Genomic DNA, 10853 nt, shown 5'->3' with positions numbered 1-10853 from the left:
AAGGGGTTGAAAAGGGAACTGAGGGTGGTTTTCTGAAACTAATGTAAACAGTGACCTTCCTCTTGTTTTAAAGTTTAAGTGTCCAAAATTTCATCAAACAAACAAAGGGTAAAACTGTAAATTTGTGTATGTATGTGTGTGTGTGTGTGTGTGTGTGTGTCTGTGTGTGTGTGTGGGTAAGGGGGGGGGAGGGGGGAGAGGAGAAAAAGCACTCTTCATTATGTACTAAATATTAAATGTCCTAATGTAAAAATGAGCATCTAAGTATCTAATAACAGTTGCAAGAATTAAAAAAAAAAAAGTAAACTTTTCCCAATTTCCCCCCCCCATAAAATATGGTATAAACTGAATGCTACATAAATTAATTTCATCAAATTTAACATTTGAAAAATTACGTATCTGTCAATAGAGTTAAGTTTCGCTTTAGAATGCTGATTATTTTCGTGATTTTAATACATAGTATTTCAGTGCTTAGAGGTGAATTTACTTGAATTTCGGTATTGAGAAGATTTCTGGTGTTGTTTCATCACAATTCAACACGTTGTCTTGTCCCGAGCGATAAAGCGGGCGAAGGGAAACCGCGACTCCGCGACGTAGGTACCTGGTTGAGCTGGGCGGTGAGGACGCCGCGGTCCTCGATCAGCTCCAGAAGCGTGTGCTCCGCGGCCACGGTGCTCACCAGCACCTCCAGCTCCTGGGACACCCAGGCCTGGACGCGGGACGTCGCGTCCCCCTTGGCGTGGCGGCGCTCCTGCACTGTCCGCTGCAGCGCCAGGGCGTCCTGAGCACAGCACAGCCCGGCGTCCGCGTCCCCGTTAAGGGCGTGTCTCTCATTCCAAGTAAAATGATTTTATACGAGGGTTATTTTTTTTTCAACCTCCGATCGGCTGTAATAAAAAAACGGGAATGAATTGGGAAATTATTTTAATGTCAAAAGAAACGTACATCTTTACTCTATTTTTCCACATAATCACCGTGCAGATTGAGGCATTTGTCATACCGATGCACCAGCTTTCCAATAACCTCTACATAAAATTATGCCTCCTGTCTATTCAGCCACGTTTTAACAGTGCTCTGCAGTTCATCATTGGTGTTGAAGCGTCGTCCTCCAAGCCACTTTTTCAACGTGGGGAAAAGGTGATAGTCACTCGGTGCCAAATCCGGACTGTAAGGAGGGTGATCAAACACTTCCCATCAAAATCTTGGAAGGAGTTGTTGTGTTACGGCGGTTGGTGGAAGGGGGTAAACACTACGAGACGTGTCGATTCGTGTACGAGCGATTAGGGTATCGATTAATGGGCATGCCACGGAGAAATGAAACTGTAATCACACTGCAGGGCACTGTTAAAACGTGGCTGAATAGGCAGGAGGCATCATTTTATGCAGAGGGTATTGGAAAGCTGGTGCATCGGTACGACAAATGCCTCAATCTGCACGGTGATTATGTGGAAAAATAGAGTAAAGATGTATGTTTCTTTTGACATTAATGAATTTCCCAATTCATTCCCGTTTTTTTATTACAGCCAATCGGAGGTTGAAAAAAAAAAACCTCGTATTTATATTAATCACTGATCAACTTTTAGACTTTCTCAATTGTTTAACTTTCATGAAATGAAAAATTTATACAGCGCATACTTTTTTGCATAATTAGCTGCCAAAGTTACATTTTTTAAAGTTTTCGGGTTGTACGAATAAGGAGAATTTAATTTATTGCAGAACTGAAACTTTATAGGTTTGACTGCAATGCCACTGGCTACTTCATGATATGGTTAGCATTTCTATCACAAAAACTCATTTCATGTTACTTGGCTGTCAAAATCGTGACAAATTTGAGAATTTTGAAATGCCAGCTAAAATTAATTAATATTTTCTGAAATAAATCCAAACCATTTATTGAAGTAGCCGGTGGCATTGCAGTTAAACCTAAAAAGTTTCATTTTTTTTCGATAAATTAAATTCTCCTTATTTGTACAACCCAATAACATTAAAAATGTAACTTTGGAAGCTAATTATGCAAAAAGTATGCGCTGTATATATTTTTCATTTCGTGAAAGTTAAACAATTGAAAAAGTCTACACGCTGATCTGTAATTACTGTAAATACAAAATCATGACCTGAAATGGGAGGCACCCCCTTAACCCACGACACTACAAGCTTCTGTAGGTGTGATGCAGCTCTGTACATTTCATTTAGATAGAAAACATCTTTTTTTTTTATACAGTTACAATGTTTTATGCAAAGCTTTTGAGAGTACACACAATGGTTTATGTCTGTCTGTCTGGAGCATCCAGAGAGGTAGACACAGACAGTAATTAATTTTTTTTTTTTTGATACTGAACATCTATTGGCCAAAATTCTACTTCGAGGGGTTGAAAGAAATAATGAGGGTGATTTCCTGAAACTAATGTAAAACAGTGGCCTTCTTCTTGTTTTGAAGTTATAGAGTGTGCAAAATTTTAATCAAACAAAGGGTAAAACTGAACATGTGTGTGTGTTGGAGCAAGTAAATATAAATAAATAAAAATATGAGTTGTATGATCTAAACTTTGATAAAAACCAAACACACAGGTGTTTTAGATAATTATGTTTTATTGTTAAAGATGGGCTGGTTTTGATCCTCGAACACTCGTATATCTAGCATTTGAAAGATGATATTCGAGGGAAAAAGGTGCAAAGAAAAACAATTGGAGTACATGCAGTAAATTCAAAACTTCCACTTTCACAATACTGAGGTTTACTAGGTCTACTTGAATTTTTTCTTCTTATTTATCTCATTAAAGCTTTCTAAAATATTGTACTTTTAAAATGTCTTTTAACATGTTAGTAAAATTATATGTATTTAAATAAAAAAAACTTACTTTACTGAAATGAAAATTTAAATGCACAACTGTATTCAATAATACATATTTTATTTATTTATTTTACTTAATGTATTTTATTTTTGGCACATGATGGTTTGAGACTTAGATTTGTATTTGAGGGGTAAATTCAGGATACTCTGTGATAAGAGTTCGAGATTCAGATTCGAGAAAATTGGAACCTGACCCATCACTAGTTCTAAAAGCTTTTATTTATTTATTTATTTATTTATGTATATATATATATATTAGGCACGTGTGAGAAAGACTTTTTTGAATTCGAGACGAGATCGAGAAAGCAATGTAAAAATTCTCGAGAATCGAGTCGAGAAATCTGTACTTTAGTTAACAGGATAATATGATCCAAAAAAGTAAAACTCAATAATCTGACAAACATACATAATTATTCAATAATATTATCAAGTATCCACAATTGCAATTGCAATTACAACTTTACCTTTACACTCAACAGTTTATTTGCCTACTGTCGTATGTAAACATACGTTATTGACTCCATAGTCTATACAGTTTCCTTGAGCCATGGACGGTACTTGATCATGAAAGTCTGAACATTCACCACTATCGATATGTCACTATCGATACGGACCGCAATTTAAACATCATGTTGCTTGTGCTGGCCGTGTGTATAACCTAAGGCCATAAAACAAAATGCAATCACGGAAGAATTCTGCAGTCATGTTTATATTTTTATTTTTTACCATACCGTTTTACGTTGATACTTGATATTGATACCGAAAATGATTTATTTTTAACTTTAATGTTGGTTTTATTAACGGAAAATAATAATTTTCTTCTGTAATTTAATGTGATAACCACAGCACAATTCATTGTTTACGTTTACCGTTTCATGTAGTGACTTGTGAACGGAAGTTGTTCGTTTTTAACTTTTTAATAATTTATCGTGTATACTATCGTAACAAGTATATTTTATTTTATTCGATCTACGTTAAGTTGAAGATATGTTAATTAATTCAACACGCAACGCAAAATGCTGCCTCAATATATTATATTACCTAACCTATTTCTTGTTTACAAAATTCTCGAAAATTCCGAGCCAAAAAAATTATCTCGAGACGAGATCGAGAAAATTTCTGTCTCGACTCGTTCTCGATGATGCCGAGACTCGCACATCACTAATATATATATATATATTTATTTATTTGGAATTTGTCACATGCCCACCAACAGTCATAGACTTTAGTGGTGGGCACTACATGTAACAACAAGAGCACAGTTATCAGTTATCACTACCAGTGTATGGACTCCCACCTCCGTCGGTACCATAGGAGGAAAACATCTGGGTGATTCTACAAATATGGGAATATTCATGTCTTAAAGTAATTTAAGCCTCCATTACACAATGTTATAATATTGGTTTTCCCCCACAGTTAGGTTTTAGTTTATAATGACTTTTTCAAAAATTTAATTCTCCAAAATATATTTATTTATTAAAAAAAATTAATTTAAATTCCTAAAATGTCATTCACGTGTCCTGTCCCATTCACGTAATTTTTCACATTCTCACAGATTTCTACTGGAAATTATCTGTTTTCTGTTAATATTATTATTTATTTTCATTTATAATGATGCTATAAAGAAAATATTGACTAAACAAACTATGAAAGGGCAAAAAACTATTTTAAAATTAATATAGTGATTGTCCTAGGGATTTTTGGTCATTAACATGTCTGAAAAGAAAATTTTTTTTTACTAAGAAAGGAAATTTGTTATGTCTGGTTACACTGCCTGAAAACCAACATAGATGTCTCTTCTTAACTAGCACAAGTTGTTGCTGACTGTATTTCAAGAACTGTGTGTTTAACTACCAACTTTAATTCATTTTGAAGGTGAGAGCTTTTATTTACTATCATTAACATGGTTTATTTTAATAGCTAAATATGAAATATAACTGAATTTGGGTAATACTTCTGGGTAAACCTTCCAGTTGAAGGCATTTGGCCAAATTTTTACATAGTTGCCTTATAAACTGGCTTGTGTAGAAGCATTAAACAACCATTTTGTCATTCACATGGCTGGTTTGCTATGTCATCCACATGCCTAAATTTGGGCATGTGAATGACTTATAAGCTATGCGAATGACATTTTCACAATTGTAGCCTACTATTATGTACTATAAAGTGTAAAAATGGCTTTGTGTGTGTGTGCATGTGTTGGTGAGTCAAGGATGTAATGCCTTATTTCATTTTTATATCAATTTTAAGATTTTATGTGTACAGTGTATATAAAATTAAAAGTGAACAGTATTTTAATTTACAAATAATGAGTAAACCTTCCTCTTATGACAACTGATTACAAATGCCATTTGATTTACCTGTGCAAATAAAAATAATTTTGTTCATTGTTAATCATAAAAAAAATTTGCAATCAATTCTTACTTGTCCTATCACCCATGTACTTTATATTGGATGCAATACACTACACTAAACTTTTTTTCAGGACGTGGAAAACATGCCTAAAAAAAGCTCACAGAAAATGAAAAAAAAAAAAAAAAAAAATTGAAAGAAAGGGAGAGAAGAAAGAAGTTGAGGGAAGATCCACAAAAAATGAACAACATAAATTAAAAGAGAAGCAGGGGTACATAAAAAATAAAGAAAAAGGTGTAGGTAAATTAGTAAAGGACATGTCTCATAGAGAGCTGAGGAACAAATGCAAAAACTGGAAAAGAAACAGCTGCATACAGAAAGAAAAAGCAAGGTTTGCAAGATTCACCTCCAGAAAGTGATTTAGACACTGTCTCTCACCATTCAAGGGAAGAAAGTAGTGGTGCACCGATATGACTTTACCGATTACCGATTCGATTACCGATTATGAGAGCAATAATCGGCAGATACCGATTCAGTTACCGATTATAATGAACAAATTTTTTTAAGTGTAATAATGCACACAAAATTTTTTATTCCCATGTGAATTTAATAACAAAGTTAGGTAAAATCGAGAATACTGTTATAATAGCAGTATAAAAATATATAAAATACACTATTAAGTCATTGCAAAGTGTAAATTAAATTAACTTCTATTTATATTTGTTATTGTAAACAACTTGACACTACAGTCTAATAATTGTAATTTACAGTGGGTAAGTTTTTGTTGCGGAAAACTAGCATTATTATTGACTATCACATAAGGTTGCATCGAGAAATTACCGTTTAACAATGTAAACATGTTGCTATATTTTGTTCACTTGAGTTTATAGAAAAATGTTTCCACACTTCACTTTTTTTCTCCCTAGTCGCCATCTCACTATAATTATATAAAAATGACTCAAATCCAATTGTAGCACATGTGATTTTATTAATGTTGACTGAATGTATAAAATTATAAATACTTTTTCATTTTTCACGTCACATACAAATAACACAACAACAGATAAATATGTTACCAAAGACGACGAAGACAAAGAAGACGACCATAACGAGTTTGTAAAACGCAGTGATAAACTCTGAAAGGTATCGGGACCACGATTTTGAACCGCTACTATTGACTCGAAAAGATCGATTCTCATAGAATACACTGCAACTGCTTGTGGTATTTTGATTGCGTGCCATCTATTTTACGTCTGGCTATAGGTAATGTACAAGGCCACTAAACAAAAGACAGAACAAAAGACTAAACGTAAATAAACGTGTAGGAAAAATGCATTTTTTATTGTTCGAGGCAATGAGATTTATTAAACTTAACGAAATATCTCTAATCTTGATATGACGGAGTTAGATGAATTTTGTGATATATACAAATATTACCGTATTTCGTCCTAAAATGTGTGACAAAATATTACACGGTAAAAACCTACTTAATTACGCAGGGACGTAGATAATCGGCAAAGTAATCGTTAAATAATCGCCGATTACGATTAATCGGTAAGTACCCATAATTGCCGATTACGATTCATCGGTATCCGCATCGGTGCACCACTAGAAGAAAGTTTGCAGATAGATCATGAAGTGCCACAAAATATTGAACTTGGCAGCAGCACCAGATGTTCTGAAAAAATACTTTTGTTAACTACACCCAAGAGAAGGAATTTTGTGCATGATCAAACCACCTATTCCAGCATCATCAACCAAATTCAAAGTGCCTGAAAAATCAAAAATTGATAAACTCTGTAGTGAAGTACTGCGAAGACCCTAAGTGTTAAACTAAATTTAAAATTTGTGAAAGTGTAAAAAACTTATGCTAAATTTCAAAGTAATCCTAGCAAGAGTTTGTTTCAGAGTATAATTAAAACATTTTATATTAATCAATCAAATTGCATTTAATTTTGTATTTGCTGTATATCTGATCATTCACATGCTCATGAATGTCATTAACATGCCCACATGTCATTTACATGGTTGTGAAAGTATACAAAAATGAAAACAAAAACATATAAAAATATTTAAGCTTTGCTGATACCATGCCATAATTATGTACCTCTTAAAGTATTAAAATTATTTTTTTGGAAATTTTAAAACAAATTTGACATTTTGATTTTTAGGTATACAGAAATATCCTATAATTGTAGAATCACCCATCTACAGATGGCCAGCAAACGAGAGCAAGAGTACCACACACTAGCAGTGATAATAACAATACACACACACACACACACACACATACGTAGTAAAATTATGTGTAGTGTGCTGTCAATTTCATCAATATAGATTGAGGTACCATGATTGAATAAAAAAATTGTGAAATTCTGGATTTTAGTTTTTTTTTTTAAAAATTGACTGTTTATAAACTTTATTAACCCGAATAGAAGCCAACCTCGAAAATCAGGCAGATCCCTACTTTTGAACGTTTCCTCCACTGATAAATCATAAATTTATTTTTTCTTCTACATTATAATCACTTTTACCAACTCATTTTAATATATCGGCTCATTTTTTTACATCCTTCGCCACTGCATAATATTCTCATAACCAACATTGGCATACTGCTACAGAGTTGCACTGCAAGTACATAAATACTCTGTACAGAGTATCTGAGCTAACACCATACTAAAACTTAGAAGCCCTTTAATTCATATAGCAACAATTCTTCGAGTTTTTCACAACACAAACTCAGTTTATTGAGATAAAGATGACTCATTTAAAACCAAATAAACTTTCACTCTCCTCTGGAGGCTGTTCGTCCTGTTAAGGTAATGAAATCTTACCTTGAGCCTTTTGTTGATTGCAACAGACTCCTCAAACTTGCGCTTGAGAACATTCTGTTGCTTTGCATGCAGACGCTCCATGCGAACTATCTGGTTCTGCCTCTTCCTGTCCTGGTCCTTCAACTTTATCAGCTCCCTCTCCCTCTCCAGCTTCCATGATTTAAACCTATCCCCTTCTGCCTTCATTTGGCGGATCAACCGCACCTTGGCACTCTTCATTGCCTGAAAATGAACCAAAACTTTAAAAACAAAATTCTCAAAAGCATTTTATAAATAACAAGACTTGATGTAGGAATGTGACTCTTTCTGTAAAAACTAGACTGATAATAAAGGGGGAGGGAGGAATGCTCTAAAGGAGATTTTCAGAAGTTTGTTAATTATTACAATTTATAACAGCATAGGCTTCAAACAATTCCCAGTCAAATGACAATTAACAGCAGAACTATTGTTACAACACTGTAAGACACAAGTGAATTAAATCAACAACTTACGTGGATTTCAGACTGTAGTGTATTTATTTTCTCATCAGACCTTTCCTTCATTTTAATAACTTTAGCCTGATCACAGATCTTTTTGTTCAAAGCATTGATTTTATGCTCAAGCTCTTGTATCTGCTTACGCCAGTGCTCTGCACTCCTGCAACCATAAGACACTATGAATCACTATCATTATACATCTTACATTCATTCAGACACAGTAAAACCAAAACAACATTAACAATTACTCGAAACCCACCAAATCTACAGTATTATAACAGATTCAGGATTCAAGGAAAAAGGGTCCAAGAAAAATATTGGAATAAAAATAGTAAATTAAAAAATTTAACACTGGCAAACTCTTAAGTTTACTAGGCTAATTTACATTTATCTTATTACTTATAATACTGTTCTCTAAAATATTATTCTTTTAATGTATATGTATTAAGTAAATAAAACACATATCATGTACTCATCTGGAAAACTTAGTTCACAGAACGAATACGTATAAATGTATATGTTGCGATATTTAGGAACCCAAAAATAAGGCGAAGCGCACGTCTAGGAATGAGCCTTCTTTAATTGTTCGTTAATTTGGCACAGTATTTTTTTTTTTTTTTTTACATTTTGCCAGGAACACACACATTCAAGTTTATATAAATAACTACATAGAGCCAATTTATTTTAGGAGAAAAGACTAATTTCGGAGTGTGTTAAAATCACAATTGTTTTTATTTTGCTCTATTGAAATTTGTATTCGTTACTAGTCAAAGACATGCAATTAATTTTTTTTTTTAAGAAACTTTTATCAGTAAATGCCATTGTTAAGGATTTTTTTTAAATAATTAAAGATTTGCTAATTCAATATTCTAACATATTTTCTTAATTACTCTTTACAATTCCGAGTGTAACATCCGAGTTTTTGTTTTATTCCTAATTAATAAATTTCTTATTTAAATACTTTAGGTGTGATTTTCAAGTTTTGTTTATTAACCGTTTAAAAGTCTCCTTTGTAATTTCTGATTTTATATTTTTGTGAAATTTCATTTAATTACTCAATAATATCAGCATAATTCTCCTAATATACATGATCAAATTGTATTCAGTTATGATTTTGATACTGTTTAAAAGTCAATTTTCATTTGTAACTTTGTGTTATATTAATTTGTAATTACATGGTAATTTTGTAAGTGCTGTGTTCATTGGCCAGTACATACCTGTAACGAGAGCATTTATTTGGAAGCTTCAAGTCTAGTTCGAACGTTCACCAGTAACATTTGTGTGTCAACAATTTCCAAATTTTGGATTCTTTACTTCCGAGAAATTATATTTAATTTCCCATTTAGGGACAAGCGTCTCTTAAAATTTTTTTTTTTTTTTTTAAATACTGACTTAACACTTATTAAATTATTTAGAAAAAGTATTGAAACGGTCTCATATCGATTACGGAATGTGCATCGGCAGTTGGACCGGGCACATTGACCACTCACTTGCTGGAGTTGGCCGCCTGCGCCCTGCTGAGCTCGTGCTGCAGGTGCTCCTTCTCCCGCTTGAGGGCCTCGACGGCCTCCTGGTTGAGCGCGTACTCCTCCCGCACCGTCGCCATCTGGCCGGCGTTGGCCGCCAGCTTGGACGCCAGCTCCTCCTTGAGGGCCAGGGCGCGCGTCAGCTCCTGCAGCTCCTGGTTGAGGCGCGTCTGCTGCACCACGTGCGCCCCGCGCTTCTCCTCTATGTCGCCCTCCTCACTGCCCTCCCCTTCGGGGCCCCCGCCGCTGGCCCGCCCGCACGCCGACAGCTCGTGGTTCAGCAGCTCCTCGCTGTCCCGCTGCTGCTCCTCCTGCATGTCCTTGATCTTCTGCTGGACCACGCTCAGCTTGCGCAGCTGCTCCGCGAACTCCGCGGGGCAGTTCTTCATGTTCTCCACGCTCTGGTTCAACCCCCCCAGCGTGAGGTCGTAGTCCGCCTGCAGCTCCGTCATCTGCGAGCAGACGCGTCGTTTTATAATTCCTTTCATTGGTAAAATAAGTGAATTCTAAATATATTTCTTAATACTTAAATCACTAAAACAACGTAACTTCACATGTATAGTTGGTAATCATATCTACGACAATTATTTTAACACGATGAATTAGCAATAATATTTTTTTTTTTTTTTTAATATATGAAGGCAACATCAGTAATATGTGTGTATAGGAGTTAATAAAAACTACGAACTAAAAAAAAAAATTAAAGTTAAATTAATGTTTCCCTGTTCATTTAAGTGGTACACTAAGATCTCTACTGTATATAATAATAATCTGTCGGTCCCCGCTCCCAGTTCTCTGCAATATAACAGGCAAC

The 10853-nt window shown here is 34.5% G+C and overlaps 1 protein-coding gene across 1 annotated transcript in view; it reads right to left on the bottom strand.

Annotated features, from left to right (window-relative positions):
• Positions 1-10853, bottom strand: part of LOC134536013 (chromosome-associated kinesin KIF4) — a 38209-nt gene that overhangs the window by 18547 nt on the left and 8809 nt on the right. The window contains exons 8-11 of the mRNA XM_063375507.1: positions 10004-10491; positions 8529-8673; positions 8038-8259; positions 602-781 (exon numbers count right to left, since the gene is read on the bottom strand). Coding sequence (XP_063231577.1) covers positions 602-781; positions 8038-8259; positions 8529-8673; positions 10004-10491 — 1035 coding nt within the window. The remainder of the gene's footprint in view (positions 1-601; positions 782-8037; positions 8260-8528; positions 8674-10003; positions 10492-10853) is intronic.

This window comes from Bacillus rossius, chromosome 10 (assembly GCF_032445375.1).
Source record: "Bacillus rossius redtenbacheri isolate Brsri chromosome 10, Brsri_v3, whole genome shotgun sequence".
Taxonomy (NCBI): Eukaryota; Metazoa; Arthropoda; class Insecta; order Phasmatodea; family Bacillidae; genus Bacillus; species Bacillus rossius.
Note: the sequence above shows the minus strand (reverse complement) of the source record. Positions and strands in the feature narration are given on the sequence as shown.